At 36.8% G+C, this 16860-nt stretch overlaps 1 protein-coding gene across 5 annotated transcripts in view; it reads right to left on the bottom strand.

Moving 5' to 3' along the window:
- Positions 1-16860, bottom strand: part of FOCAD (focadhesin) — a 322164-nt gene that overhangs the window by 15793 nt on the left and 289511 nt on the right. For all 5 annotated transcript variants that reach the window (XM_073021655.1, XM_073021653.1, XM_073021657.1 and 2 more), the window contains 2 exons: positions 3652-3780; positions 1734-1849 (listed from right to left, as the gene is read on the bottom strand). In XM_073021655.1, coding sequence (XP_072877756.1) covers positions 1734-1849; positions 3652-3780 — 245 coding nt within the window. The remainder of the gene's footprint in view (positions 1-1733; positions 1850-3651; positions 3781-16860) is intronic.

Genomic DNA, 16860 nt, shown 5'->3' with positions numbered 1-16860 from the left:
ATCATATAAAATTCCATTCTAAAGCATTTCTAAAATTGATATGAAATGTATATATAATTTATATAAAATTATAAGAATAAAGGTTGTTTTAGAAAGGCAATGCTACAGATAGAAAGCAGATTGGTGGTGGCTTGGGTCTGAAGATGGGAGTGGGGTTTGACTACAAACAAGCACAATGGAACTTGTCAGGTGATGGAAATATTCTTGGTGACGATTGAAAAACCTATAAAGGTACTCAAATTCATCACATTTTATACTTTAAAACAGCCATATTTTAGGCTATATAAATTATAACTCAACAAAGCTATTTTAAAATTATTCTGTCAGGCTGGAGAGAAATTAGGTCTGATTTCTGTAATTACTCACTGAGTGCTTGCAGGTACCAGGTACACCACAAGGGCTCAGTAAGTGGCAGGCAGCTGGGAGCCACTTGGAGCAGACAGGTGGAGTGAAGTTAATACCTGACAGAAAGATACAGACCTTGATAGCATCCACCTTCAATTAAAGACAGTGAGGAGGAGTAGGAAAGGTTTAAAAAAAACAAAAACAGGCCTAGCGTGGTAATCCCAGCACTTTGGGAGGCTGAGGTGGGCAGATCACTTGAGATCAGGAGTTCGAGACCAGACTTGCCAAATTGTTGAAACCCCGTCTCTACTAAAAATACAAAAATTAGATGGGGGTGGTGGCACACACCTATAGTGTCAGCTACTTGGGAGGTTGAGGCACAAAAATCACTTGAACCCAGGAGGCGGAGGCTGCAGTGAGCCGAGATTGTGCCACTGCACTCCAGCCTGGGCCATGGAGCAAGAAACTGTCTCAAAAACAACAACAACAACAACAACAAAAACAGAAATAGTGCTGAACAGGGACAAAGGCCAAGAGACTGAGGAAATGATAAGAGGGCTTTGCATTATTCTCAAACAATTAAAGCCTCCTAGGACAGAAGAATAGGCCAGATTATGGAGACAATTAAAAAGATGACAGCATTTAACTTATATCAACTGGTAAACCTCTAAAGAATCATGGAACATGCTTTGCTGTTCTAGTTTGAAACCTCATCAAAATTATACATCTTTACTAACTTCACATCTTAAAATCTCTTGCCCTATTCTTCCTATCTGTCCTTGGCCTATATGTGAAAGGTGCTAGCCCCTCTATCACAAACACCAGACTGGGTCATTTCTTTCTCAATGCTTTGCTCAAGCTAAACAGCCTAGTAGAGATCTTTTATTCTCTCCACCTACACTCTCCCACCTACATCCCCTGGTCCCCTTGATGTGATACCTAACCGAATCATGGCTTGGTTAGTTTATTTGCTGCCTCCTCTGGGAAAAGGGAAGGATAATACATGGATGAGTCGAGTACATATGGATTTCCTTTCTCTTAATAAGTACTGAAATAATTACACATACTATATAATCAAATAAACATAAGTACAAATAATTCCACAACTTTCTAGCTATATGATCTTGAGAAAGGAACTTTCATACCTCTGATCATCATTTTCCACTTTTTGTAATAAATGGTAGCTAAAGCATGAATAGTAATGGCTATGGCAGGGTTCTGAACTATATAATTTTCCAGTATATAGGCTAGCTACTATCAAACTCTCAATTTTTGTTAAGATCTCATCTGTCTCCTCTTGACTTTGAGAACACACACCCAAATGAATATTAATCTCCTCCTAAAGAACGATATCCTCCTTTTGGCTAACACCCTTAGTTACTACATACACTCAGACTGTGGATCAGTGGTGGCGTCACCCACAAGCCCAACAGTGCAGCTGCATTCTGGGATGACTGTGCCTGGGTCACCATAATTTCAAGGCACAGTTGCTGAATCTCTTCACCTGAAAGGCAAGAAAGGAAAACAATCTGAATAGATAGTTACTTTCCTGACTCATTTTCAGGCTTTAATATCTCAAATCAAAGCATCTGCTTATGTGACTTCTGCAGGTAACAGAACTTCAGTAAACCAGAAGAGATATTTCAAGAGACTTGTTAATTATGAGGTAAAATAACGTGTCCAAAGGCTTCACAGTCCCAAGTCTTGGAACTAGCAAGACCCTTGAACTAGATAGGGGAATTTCTCTTATGATATCCAGAGGAACCTACACACTCAAACACTATCTAAAATACGAGAATATTCTAGCTAGTAATCTCTTGATCTCTGTTTTTCCCTTCTCTCCATCTCATATGCAGACCATGAAGAAATATATCAAGGTGAGGAATGGCTTAAAGATACAGTCACATTCTCTAGTCATAGAGCCTTTCTAGTAGTAAGATTCCAATCAGCACCTTATTTTCCTTCCTTTTTCTAAGGACTTAACTGAAACACAAACATTTCAATATAGCACACAAAAGAAGGAGAGGGACAAAGGAACACATTTTTCAAACGAAATCTCTGGAAACCCAGTATGGTGACATTATATCTTACATAGAGATTAGGTTTATATGAAAGCATTTAAGTGAAAAATTGTACATAGCCAAAATTATCTTTATCTCTGAAACTGCACATAAATTACAGTATACAAGTTGTTTTATATATCATATGTTTTGCATATCATATGCACTCTACTATAAATGATAGAGCACTCATGGCAGGCACACACACAAACACACATAATTTTACAACACTGTTTAAATTGCTCTTCATCCCCCCCCTTCTTATTTTATTTTTATTTTTCGAGTTAGGGTGGGGAAAAAGTACATTAAATTATATTTGCATGTGTAACTCTATTCTGTATAAAATAGGTTGCTGTGGATCAACTCAAGGTGTTGAGGTATGTACTCTGTTTGTTTCTCATCACAAAATAACTGTAGTAAGCAGAATAATGGTACCCAATAATGTCCATATCCTGATACCTGGAACCTGTGAACACACTACCTTATATGGCAAAGAAACTTTGCAGATGTGATTAAGGTTAAGTATCTTGAGATGGAGAGATTATCCTGGATTATTTAAGTAAGCCTATTAATCACATGAGTCCTTAAAGGAGGAAAACCTTTCCTGGCTACAGAGAACCAGAAAGATGATGGTGTGAGAAGACCTTAGTCCTCCACTGCTTGCCTTGAAAATGGGGAAAGGGGGCCACAAGTCAAAAATGTGGGCAGCTTCTAGAGGCTAGGAAAGAAAATGAAGCCTCCCCTAGAACCTCTAGAAAGAAATTCTAATCTGCTGATACCTTGATCTTAGTCTGGTGAGAAACATGTTGGACTTCCGGCCTATAGACCTGTAAAGATAATAAATTTGTATTGTTTCAAGCCACTGTGGTAATTTGTTACAGCAACAATAGAAAATTAATACAGCATCCCACATGGTACTTCTTGAAACCAGTGGCTCTGGAAACATAGTTTGATAACCACAAGGCCAAGCTTAATGGAACCTGTACCACATTCCCAGTGGTGTGCAAACCTCAGTCAAGCATTGTTTTTGGCAGGTGTATCTGGCCTGTGTCTTTAGACCTCTTCTTCCTCACCCTCAGGGGCTCAATGATTGAGTGAAAGTAAACCAACCATCACATCCAACATGACAAACCTCAAGATCTGAAAAGTCTATCCAGTCACTACACATTATGACACAGAATCTTTTTTCCATTCAGGTCAAATACTAAAATCAAAGTCTGAAGACTTAAAAACACATGATATTTACCAAAATTTAGCCTCATAAGTGGAGAGAGAAGTGCAGCCCAGTTCACAGGAGGATATTGGTAGCTTTCTCCAACAGTTGCTATGGGTTTCATCACTAATTTAAGAAGAGAAGGAGGAACAGATTCAGGACCTATAACAGAAAGGGAAAAATAACAGTAAAACACCTGCATACCATCATGGAAGTGGAAAATGCCAACAATTCCTTCCTTCCTTCTAGCATCAAAGGATATGATATTACATCTTCAATTGTGATCAACCCTTCAATTCTGTGCTCTTAATTTCAACTCTATTTGCCAGAAAACCTTGCTCCCTCTGTTCTTCTCTTTTTAAAAAAATTTTCTAAATTTTTCATTGATATATAATAACTGTATATATTTATGGGGTATAGAGTGATATTTTCATACATATGTGCAATGAACAAATCAAGATAAATAGCATATCCATCATCTCCAATATTTATCATTTCTTTATGTTGAAACATTCAACATCCTCTTTTCCAGCTCTTTGAAAATAACAATTATTGTTAACTATAGTCATCCTACAGTACTTTAGAACACCATAACTTATTCCCTGTATATGAACTTATTCCTCATGTTGTTTCCTTTAACCAATCTCTCATTATTGTCCCATACTCCTTCTCTTCCTAACTTCTAGTAACCACTATTCTATACTCTCTGCCTCTATATAAGATCAACTTTCTTTGGCATCGCATATGAGATCAACTTTTTTAGCTTCCACATATGTGATATTTATCTTTTTGTGGCTGGTTTGTTTCACTTAACATGAGTTCTCCAGGTGGCCATAAAGGACACGATTTCATTCTTTTACTTGTCTACAGTCTTTCCTTTTTGACTGGATAAAAATTTTCCACATTGCTACTTAGCTGTCCTCTGCACACTCTTGTCTTTTTATCTAGTTCTCAAAATTAAGTAACTTCTTTTACATTACTACCTCATTGCTCACTTACACCTCAATCTACTTCCAGCAGAGATAATAAGGATTGCTCACTCAGGTACATTCCCTTCTATGGACTATGGATTACCTAGTCTATGTAGTCCTAGACTGCATTCTGTAACATGGGAGTCTCTAGTTTTTCTGCTTCCCAGCCTGTGCCATGGTGACTGTTCTAGAAGTGAGCATCTAAGGGCTGTGTAACAGCTAGTCCATCAGTTAACCAGCTGCCTACGACATAGTACCATTACTTTAATATCACATTCCTTTTTAAGGTAGTGTGTATAGGGTAATTAGAAATTGAAAAACAGATAGTGGAGCATTTGTGAGTGGAAACATATAGTGTAATTAGGAATGGAACAGCCATTAAGGGCCATGTAAATGTGAAGCTATGAGGAGGTCAGAAATAGTATAACACATCAAAATGTAGAAGACCAAGGAGGAGCAAAAGCAGCAGGATCAACATCGGCAGCAGAAAGGAAATTAGCATCAGCAGAAAGAGATGCAGAATCAACAGAAGGAAAAGCAGAGGTAGAAAAAGGAAAAGCAGAGGCAGGATCATCAAAAAAGCACCTGAATCAGAAGATGATGAAAAGGGGGGAATCAGAGTGGAAGTAGAGTCAACAAAAGGAAAAACAGCTTCGAAAGGAGAAGCATAGGAAGAAGGAGAAGCAGAGGCAAAATCATCAGAAAAAGTAGCAGAATCAGTAGATGCTGAAAGATGGGAGAAGCAGATGTGGAGCCAGAGTTAGCAAAAGGTAGAACAGCAGCAAAAAAGAGAAGCACAGGAAAAAGGAGAAGCAGAGGCCACATTAGCAGATGCTAAAATGGGGAAGCAAGAGTCAGGAAAAAAAAAAAAAAAAAAACAGCTGCAGAAAGGAGACACAGGAAAAAGGAGAAGCAGAGGCCATGAACAGACACTGAAAGAAGGGGGAAGTAGGGCAGAGTCAGTAAAAGTGAAAACAGCAGCAGAAATGAGAAGCATAGGAAAAAGGAGAAGCAGAGGCCGAATTGACAGATGCTAAAAGGTGGAAGCAAAAGCAGGGTAGGGTCAGTAGGAGGAAAAATAGCTACAGAAAGGAGAAACACAGGAAAAAGGAGAAGTAGGGGCTACGTCAACAGATGCTGAAAGAAGGGGGAAGCAGGGCAAAGTCAGCAAAAGCAAAAACAGAAGCAGGAATGAGAAGCATAAGAAAAAGGAGAAGCAGAGGCCAAAATAGTAGATGCTAAAAGGGATGAAGCAAGAGTCGGCAGAAAAAAAAGCAGCTGCAGAAAGGAGAAACATGGGAAAAAGGAGAAGCAGAGCCCACATCAGCAGATGCTGACAGAAGAGGGAAGCAGAACAGGGCAAAGTCAGCAGACAGCAAAAGAGCTGCAGAAAGGAGAAGCACAGGAACAAGGAGCAGAGGCCACATCAGCAGATGATGAAAGAAGAGGGAAGCAGAATAGGGCAAAGTCAGCTTCAGAAAGGAGAAGCACGGGAAAAAGGAGAAGCAGAGGCCAAATTAGCAGATGCTAAAATGGGGAAGCAAGAGTCAGAAGAAGAAAAAAAACAGCTGCAGAAAGGAGAAACAGGAAAAAGGAGAAGCAGAGGCCATGAACAGACGCTGAAAGAAGGGGGAAGTAGGGCAGAGTCAGCAAAAGCAAAACAGAGGCAGAAATGAGAAGCATAGGAAAAAGGAGAAGCAGAGGCCGAATTGGCAGATGTTAAAAGTGGAAGCAAAAGCAGGGTAGAGTCAGCAGGAGGAAAAATAGCTACAGAAAGGAGAAACACAGGAAAAAGGAGAAGTAGGGGCCACGTCAACAGATGCTGAAAGAAGGGGGAAGCAGGGCAGAGTCAGCAAAAGCAAAAACAGAAGCAGGAATGAGAAGCATAGGAAAAAGGAGAAGCAGAGGCCAAAATAGCAGATGCTAAAAGGGATGAAGCAAGAGTCAGCAGAAAAAAAAACAGCTGCAGAAAGGAGAAACATGGGAAAAAGGAGAAGCAGAGCCCACATCAGCAGATGCTGACAGAAGAGGGAAGCAGAACTGGGCCAAGTCAGCAGAAAGCAAAAGAGCTGCAGAAAGGAGAAGCACAGGAACAAGGAGCAGAGGCCACATCAGCAGATGATGAAACAAGAGGGAAGCAGAATAGGGCAAAGTCAGCTTCAGAAAGGAGAAGCACGGGAAAAAGGAGAAGCAGAGGCCAAATCAGCAGATGCTAAAATGGGGAAGCAAGAGTCAGAAGAAGAAAAAAAACAGCTGCAGAAAGGAGAAACAAGAAAAAGGAGAAGCAGAGGCCATGAACAGACACTGAAAGAAGGGGGAAGTAGGGCAGAGTCAGTAAAAGTGAAAACAGCAGCAGAAATGAGAAGCATAGGAAAAAGGAGAAGCAGAGGCCGAATTGACAGATGCTAAAAGGTGGAAGCAAAAGCAGGGTAGGGTCAGTAGGAGGAAAAAGTAGCTACAGAAAGGAGAAACACAGGAAAAAGGAGAAGTAGGGGCCACGTCAACAGATGCTGAAAGAAGGGGGAAGCAGGGCAGAGTCAGCAAAAGCAAAAACAGAAGCAGAAATGAGAAACACAGGAAAAAGGAGAAGCAGAGGCCAGGAACAGATGCTGAAAGAAGGGGGAAGTAGGGCAGAGTCAGCAAAAGCAAAACAGAAGCAGAAATGAGAAGCATAGGAAAAAGGAGAGGCAGAGGCCGAATTGGCAGATGCTAAAAGGTGGAAGCAAAAGCAGGGTAGAGTCAGCAGGAGGAAAAATAGCTACAGAAAGGAGAAACACAGGAAAAAGGAGAAGTAGGGGTCACGTCAACAGATGCTGAAAGAAGGGGGAAGCAGGCAGAGTCAGCAAAAGCAAAAACAGAAGCAGAAATGAGAAGCATAGGAAAAAGGAGAAGCAGAGGCCAAAATAACAGATGCTAAAAGGGGGGAAGCAAGAGTCAGCAGAAAAAAAAAAAAAAAAAAAAAAAAAAAACCAGCTGCAGAAATGAGAAACATGGGAAAAAGGAGAAGCAGAGCCCACATCAGCAGATGCTGAAAGAAGAGGGAAGCAGAACCGGGCAAAGACAGCAGAAGGTAAGATAGCTGCAGAAAGGAGAAGCACAGGAACAAGGAGAAGCAGAGGCCACATCAGCAGATGATGAAAGAAGAGGGAAGCAGAACAGGGCAAAGTCAGCAGAAGGTAAAATAGCTGCAGAAAGGACAAGCACAGGAACAAGGAGAAGCAGAGGCCACATTAGCAGATGCTGAAAGAAGAGGGAAGCAGAACAGGGCAAAGTCAGCAGAAGGTAAAATAGCTGCAGGAAGGAGAAACACAGGAACAAGGAGAAGCAGAGGTAAAATCAGCACACGGAAAAGTTGGAAGAATAGGGTAGAGTCAACAGAAGGAAAAACACCTGCAAAAAGGAGAAACATAGGATAAAGGAGAAGCTATGTGGAATCAGCAGAAAACGTAACAGAATTATCAGAAGTTGAAAAAGAGAAACCGAAGCAAAATGAATAGATACTCAAAAAGCAGGCAGAGAAAGAAAAATGAAAAACAGCAGAAAGAAGTATAGGAGAAAAGAGAAGCACATGCAGAATTAGCAGGAAAAGCAGAGTAACTGGAAACTGAAAAAGACAGGGCAGAGGGAGAATCAACAAAAGGAAAAAAGAGCAGCTAAAAAAGGAGTAGCATAAAAAAAAGAGAAGCATATAAAAATGGGCAAAGAACTTAGACATTTTCCCAAAGATGATATACAAATGTACAACAAGCGTATGAAGACAATCAATATCACTAATCAGAAGGCAAAAAAAACCAAACCAAATCGAAACCACAGTGAGATATCAGCCCATACCTATTAGAATGGCTATAAAAACAACAGCAACAAAAACATCAGAAAATAAAAAGTGTTGGCAAGGATATGGAGATATTTGAACCCTTATGTACACTTGGTAAGAGTATAAAATGGTGTGACCACTATATAAAACATTATGGCAGTTCCTTAAAAAATTACACATTATTTTATATAAATATAAAATTATAACTAGAATTGCCATATAATCCAACAACCTCACTTTTGGGTCTATATCCCAAAGAAATTGAAAACAAGATCTTGAAAAGATATTGCAAACCCATGTTCATAGCAGCATTATTCACAATAGCCAAGTGGTAAAAGCAATCCAAATGTCCACTGATGAAAGAATAAATAAACAAAATGCAGGATATACATAACAAGAATATTATTCAGTCTTATAAAGAGAGAAAATCATGTTAGATGCTATAGCATGGATGAAACTTAAGGCCATTACATTAAATTAGTCATTCACACACAAAAAATTCCATTTATGTGAAGTGTCTAAAGAAGACAAATTCATAGAAAAAGAAAACAGAATGGTGGTTACCACGGGCTAGGGAGAAGGGTGGGAGAAAGGGAGTTATTGTTTAATGGCTAGAGTTTCAGTTTTCCAAGATGAAAAGTTCTGGAGATCTGTTTCATAACAATATGAATATACATTCACATTAACACTACTGAATGGAGAAATTCCATCTCTACTAAAAATAGAAAAAATTAGCCGGGTATGGTGGCGCATGCCTGTAATCCCAGCTACTCAGGAGGCTGAGGCAGAAGAACTGCTTGAACCTGGGAGGTGGAGGTTGTGGTGAGCCAAGATTGCACCATTGTACTCCAGCCTGAGCAACAAGAGCAAAACTCTGTGTCCCACAAAAAAATTAAAAAAAAAAAAAATGGTTAAGAGGGTAAATTTTATGTTATGTACTTATCACTACAATTTTTTAAAAAAGAAGATGCATATTCAGAAATAGCAGCATAATAGGTAGAGATTAAAAAAGTAGAAGCAGAAGTGGCAGTGGAGTATTTTTTAAATTTTTGATTTTGTGGGAACACAGTAGGTGTATATATTTATGGGGCACACGAAATATTTTGATATAGGCATACAACGTGTAATAATCACGTTATGGAGGAAAGGCAGAGTCTTTTTTGTTTTCCTTTTTTTGACTTCTGGTGTTCAAGGAACTCTACAGCAGACATTAGCTAATCACTGGCTAAAATAATAGAGCCTTCAAAGACAAAGAATACAGACAGGCTTTACAATTTTGAGAAGTCACTGAACATAGCCCACAGCAAGAAACAAAAACAAACAATGAGGAAAAGACAGACTCTAATACTCCAAGTTACCCTGTTATAATATGCAAAATGTTCATTTTTCAAAGTTCTGAAGCTGGATGGTGGTAATAGTTGCTTAATTAATGTTTAATGTCACATTAATGCTTAATGTCATAAAATTGTATATTTAAAAATTAAATTTTATGTTATATATTTTACCATAATTTTTTTTATTCTTGGAATTAAACTGAATTTTAACATTCAAAAAAAGTCCAGTTTTCAAAAAAATATGGAGCATAAAATGAAACAAGGAAGCTTTGTCAATTCACAGAAGAAATTAATAGAAAATGTCCCAGAGGAGGCAAAGACATTGGACTTACTAGACAAAGACTTGAAATCAACTCTCTTAAATATATTCAGCTAAAGAAAATTATGGACAAAGAACTAAAAGAAACCAGGAGAACACTACAAGAAAAGAAAAAAGAGAATATCAAAAAGAGTTCTTTTTTAAAAGAACCAAACAAATTATAGAGCTCTATACTCTAAAAAATACAGTAACTGCAATGAAAAACTCACTAGAGGGATTAAATAGCAGACTTGAACAGGCAAAAGAATCAGCTCACATAAAGATATGTCAACTGAAATCACTCAGTCTACAGAGAAGAAACAAAGATGAAAAGTATGAAAAGAGCTTAAGGATACATCAAGCATACCAAGGTATGCATAACCGGAATCCCAGAAGGATAGGAGAGAAAGGGGCAGAATGAATATTTGAAAAGTAATGGCCAAAAAAAAGATACAAATTCATACATTTAAGAAGCTCAATAAAGTCTAAGAAAGATAAAGGTAAAGAGATCCATACTAAGACATACTGCAGTCAAATTTTCAAAAGACAAAGACAGAAAATCTTGAAAGCAGCAAAGAGAAGTGATTCATCACATACAAGTGATTCCTAATAAGATTAACAGCTCATTTCTCATCAGAAACCATGGAGTCCAGTAAGGAACAGGATAACGCTTTTTACTGAAAGAAAAAAAAAACCTGTCATCAACAAATGCTGTATCCAACAAAACTATAATTCAAGTATTAGGGAGAAATTAAGATATATACAGAAAAACAAAGCTGAGGGAATTTGTTATCCATAGACATGCCCTACAAGAAATGTCAATGGGAGTCCTTAAGGCTAAAATGAAAGGACACTACATAGTAATCTAGACAATAATTTGAAGCTATACAAAGAAATAAAGAATTCTGGTAAAGGTAATTACACAGGTAAATATAAAAGCCATTACTATTATACTTTTGTTTTATAACTCCCCTTTTCACTTACTGTGCAACTTAAAAGGCAAATGCATAAAACAATGATTATAAATCTACATTAATGGGCACATAATGTATATACATGTAATTAGGGACAATAACAACATAAAGGGGAGAAATAGAACTTCATAGGAGCAGAATATTTGTATGTTGTTGATGCTCAGTTGGAATCAATTCACACTAGATTAATCAAGAAAATTGGCTAGCCATAAGTAGAAAGCTGAAACTGGATCCTTTCCTTACTCTTTATACGAAAATTAATTCAAGATGGATTAGAGACTTAAATGTTAGACCTAAAACCACAAAAACCGTAGAAGAAAACCTAGGTAATATCATTCAGGACATAGGCATGGGCAAGGACTTCATGTCTAAAACACCAAAAGCAACAGCAACAAAAGCCAAAATTGACAAATGGGATCTCATTAAACTAAAGAGCTTCTGCACAGCAAAAGAAACTACCATCAGAGTGAACAGGCAACGTACAGAATGGGAGAACATTTTTGCAATCTACTCCTCGGACAAAGGGCTAACATCTAGAACCTACAAAGAACTCAAACAAATTTACAAGAAAAAAACAAACAACCCCATCAAAAAGTGGGCAAAGGATATGAACAGAAAATTCTCAAAAGAAGATATTCATACAGCCAACAGACACATGAAAAACTGCTCATCATCACTTGCCATCAGAGAAATGCAAATCAAAACCACAATGAGATACCATCTCACACCGGTTAGAATGGCAATCATTAAGAAGTCAGGAAACAACAGGTGCTGGAGAGATGTGGAGAAATAGGAATACTTTTACACTGTTGGTGGGACTGTAAACTAGCTCAACCATTGTGGAAGCCAATGTGGCGATTCCTCAAGGATCTAGAACTAGAAATACCATTTGACCCAGCAATCCCATTACTGGGTATATATTCAAAGGATTATAAATCATGCTGCTATAAAGACACATGCACATGTATGTTTACTGTGGCACTATTCACAATAGCAAAGACTTGGAATCAACCCAAATGTCCATCAGTGACAGACTGGATCAAGAAAATGTGGCACATATACACCATGGAATACTATGCAGCCATAAAAAAGGATGAGTTCATGTCCTTTGTAGGGACATGGATGCAGCTGGAAACCATCATTCTCAGCAAACTATCACAAGAACAGAAAACCAAACACCGCCATGTTCTCACTCATAGGTGGGAATTGAACAATGAGATCACTTGGATACAGGAAGGGGAACATCACACACCGGGGCCTATTGTGGGGAGGGGGGAGGGATAGCCTTAGGAGATATACCTAATGTAAATGATGAGTTAATGGGTGCAGCACACCAACATGGCACATGTATACATATGTAACAAACCTGCATGTTGTGCACATGTACCCTAGAACTTAAAGTATAATTAAAAAAAATATGGGAGATGAAAAATATCCACATTCCATCATTTGTACTAATATAAACTGATTAAATTCTAATGTGTTCAGAAAAAAAGTAGTAAGTTTTCTTTGTTTAGCTAATATTTAGAATTAAATTTTCATGGACGTAGTGACTTTAGCAAAATGAAAAGTATAAGACCTACACCTGGGAGATTTTATGAACATTTAACATGCACTATTGAGTTGACTTAAATACATTCTTAGTACAAATTTATTCTTTAATGTAGCATTCAAAATGTTTTATACAAAAGTACGTAGTAAGTCAAAGAAGTTATTTTGGTAGAAACGAAAATACAAAAGCTTATTTGCTCCCTCTGCTGGAGAGATGGGTGTTAATTGAAAGAGACATAATTTTAAGCTCTAGAAAGCAGTGTGTATGTTTTATTTCTTTAACTCAAGAAGTGGCTTAGTAAGCAAAGGTAATGGCATCTAGAAAGGCAGAAACAAGGCACATTTTAAATTTACTTGGTACTATTCTATTTCGAAAGACTAAAATAAAACGATGTGCTTTTGGAAAATGTTAAATTGAGAATAAAGATTTAAATGTTTGTTTCTAAAGCTTACTTTAGTGTCTATTGCATGGTTTCTCTTCCTAGAGCAACCTGTCTATTTATAAAGATGGAATAAGTGTTTTCTGTTTTTTTTTTTTTTTTTGTAACTGATGATATGGGCTCTTGAGTACTGTATTTTTATACCATCGATACTCAAGCAATAAAACAACAACAGATCTTGCAAAAAAAAAAAAAAAAAGAAAGAAAGAAAGAAAGAAATTTAACAACTATAAACGCATACAAATCAAACAATGGAGCTCCCAAATACATAAACACTGACAGAATTGAAAGGAGAAATAGCTAGCTCTACAGTAATGGTTGGAGGCTTCAATACTCTACCTTCAATAATAGAATATTTAGACATATTAATCATATTAGACATATGATTAATAAGGATATAAAGGATCCTCATTTCAAGACCACATGGAACATTCTCTAAGACTTATCACATGTCAGACCACAAAACAAGTCTCAATAAATTTCAAAAGATTAAAACCATACGAAGTATTTTCATAAACACAATGGAATAGAAATCAAGAACAGATTTCCAAAAAAAACTGGAAAATTCACAAATAAATGGAAAGTAAAAAGGATATTCTTAAATGACCCACAGATTAAAGAAGAAATCACAGGGAAATTATAAAATACTTTGAGACAAATGAAAATAAAAATAAAAATACCAAAATTTATGGAATTGCACAAATACAGTGTACTGGGGGAGATTTATAGCAATAAATGCCTGTTTTAAAAGGGCATTTTTTTAAAAAAGTAGAAATAATTCTAATAAATATCCCCAACTTTATGCCTCAAAGAACTTGAAAAAGAAGAGCAAATATACCCAAAGGTAGAGGAAGGAAATAATAGTTTAGAGTGGAAATAATTAAGTATAGAATAAGAAAACAGGCTGGGCGCAGTGGCTCATGCCTGTAATCCCAACACTTTGGGAGGCCAAAGTGGGCAGATCACCTGACGTCAGGAGTTTGAGACCAGCCTGGACAGCATGGTAAAACTCCATCTCTACTAAAAATACAAAAATTAGCCGGGCATGGTGGCAGACACCTGTAATCCCAGCTACTCAGGAGGCTGAGGCAGGAGAATCACTTGAACCAGGAGGCGGAGGTTGGAGTGAGCTGAGATCACGCCACTGCAATCCAGTCTGGGAGACAGAGCAATACTCCACCTCTCAAAAAAAAGAAAAAAAAAAAAAAAAAAAAAAAGAATAAGAAAACAATACAAACAACAGAACCAAAAACTGGAACTTAGAAAAGATAAACAAAATTGGCAAACTGTTAGCTAGACTAAGAAAAAACCATTAGAGAACATGCAAATAAAATCAGAAATGAATATGGAAACATTTATATGGACCTTGCAGAAATAAAAAGGATCGTAAGAGAATTCTGTGGAAAACTGCATGCCAACAGATTAGATAATCTAGATTAAATCGAAAAATTCCTAGAAGCACAAAAATTGTCAAACTGAGTCAGGAATACATAGAAAGTTTAACAGATCTATAGCAAATAAAGAGATTGTATCAGCAATCAAAAATTTCTCAACAAAGAAAAGTTCAAGACCAGAAGGTTTCATTGGTGAATTCTCCCAGAAACTTAAAGAATTAACATCAATCTTTCTCAATTTCCTTAAAAAAATAGGAGAAGGGAGTATTTCCTAACTTATTCTAAGAGATCAGCATTATCCTAATATCAAAGACACCATAAAAAAGGAAAATCAGAGACTGAGAGACTGATACATATTATGAATATAGATGCACAAATTCTCAACACAAGCAAACAGAATCCAACAGCATATTAAAAGGATTATATACTATGATCAAACACGATTTATCCCAGAAATGCAAAGGTTGTTCAACATAAGAAAATCAATCAGGGTAATATTTAACACTAATAATACAAAGGAAAAAAGCCCACATGACTATTTCAATTGATGCAGAAAAAGCATTGACAAACACCCTTTTCTAGTAAAAAACACTCACAATACTATCTTAACATGATAAAGAAAAATTGTGAAAAACTCACAGTTAAATCATACTCAATGGTGAAAAACTGAAAGCTTTTTCTCTACAATCAAGAATAAAACAGGATTCCCAGTTTCACCACTTTGTACTGGATGTTCTAACCGGAGCAATTAGACAAGAAAAAGAAAAGGCATTCATACTGGAAAGGAAGAGATAAAACTATACTTGCAAATGATAGGATTCTATACAGAGAAAATCCCAAAGAATATTTTAAAAAAACTAATAGAGTTAATAAAGGAATTCAATAAAGTTGCAGGGTATAAGACCAACACACAAAAATTAGCTGTGTTTGTACATTCTGGCAGTGAAATCTGAAAAAGAAATTAAGACACAATTCCACTTGCAATAGCACTCAAAAGAATGAAATACCTGGGAATAAATTCAACCAAGGGGAAAGACTTATACACCAAAATGTATAGAACATGCTAAAGAGATTAAAGTAGCCCTAAATAAATAGAAAGACATCTTGTGTTCATAGATTTGAATACTGAATATTCTAAAACTATAATACTACCCAAAGTGATCCATAGATTCAATGCAATCCCCATCAAAATTCCAAGAGTCCTTTTCACTGAAATGAAAAAGCCAATCCCAGAATTCATGTGGAATTGCAAGGGGCCCCAAATAGCTAAAAAAAAAATCTTGAAAAAAGAAAAATGTGGAGAACTCATGCACACTAATCTTACTATACAGCTATAGTAATCAAAACAGTGTGGTATTAGTACATATAAAGACAGACTTATAGAACAGTGTATGGGTTTATTTCTGGACTCTGGAGAGTAGAAATTATGTATATATAGATACCCAATGGATTTTTGACAAGGGTGCCAAGATCCTTCAATGGGGAAAAGAATGATTTCTTCAATAAATGGTGCTGAGACAACTAGATACTCACATGCGAAAGAAGGAAGTTAGGTCCCTACCTGACACTAAACATGAAAATTAACTCAAAATGGGTTAACAGCTTAAATATAAAGACTAAACCAATCAAACTCCTAGAAGAAAACACAGGGGTAAATCTTCGACCTTGGATTTGGCAATGGATTCACAGAAATGACACTAAAAACCTGAGCAACAAAAGAAAAGCAGATAAATTGGACTCTGTTGAAGTCAAAAACTTTTTTCATTAAAGGGTATTATCAAGTAAATGAAAGGCAATCTATAGAATGGGAGAATTTGCAAATTATAAATAAGGGTCTATTTTCAGAATACACAAAGAACTCTTACAACTCAACAACAGGTAATTTATTTTTCAAAAATATAGGCAAAGAACTTGAACAGATATTTCTCCAAGAAGATATACAAATGGCTAATAAGTACATGAAAAGATACTTAACATTATTAGTCATTAGGGAAATGCAAACCCAAATCACATGAGATACCACTTCACAGCCAATTAGTTGGCAACCATAATAATAATGGAAAATAAGTGTTGGCAAGAACGTGGAGAAACTGGAACCCTCCTATATTGCTTGCAAGAATGTAACACAGGGCGGCCACCGTGGAAAAACAGTTTAGTAGTTCCTCAAAAAGTTAAGCAGAATTACCATACAACCCAGCAATTCCCCTTCTTGATATATACACACCAAGAGAATTGAAAAAGCTGTTCCACCCAAAACTTGTACACAAATATTCATAACAGCATCACTTGCAATAGCCAAAAGGTAGAAACAACCCAAATGTCCATAAACTGATGCATAAATAAAATGTGGCATACCCATGTAATGGTATTTTTATTCAGTTATAAAAAGGAATGAAGTACTGATACTTGCTACAACATGAATGAACCTTGAAAACATTATACCAAGTGAAAGAAACCAATCATAAA

The sequence above is a fragment of the Chlorocebus sabaeus genome, chromosome 12, assembly GCF_047675955.1.
Source record: "Chlorocebus sabaeus isolate Y175 chromosome 12, mChlSab1.0.hap1, whole genome shotgun sequence".
NCBI classification, from domain to species: domain Eukaryota; kingdom Metazoa; phylum Chordata; class Mammalia; order Primates; family Cercopithecidae; genus Chlorocebus; species Chlorocebus sabaeus.
The sequence above is the reverse complement of the archived record's forward strand: the minus strand, read 5'-3'. Positions and strand labels throughout refer to the sequence as shown.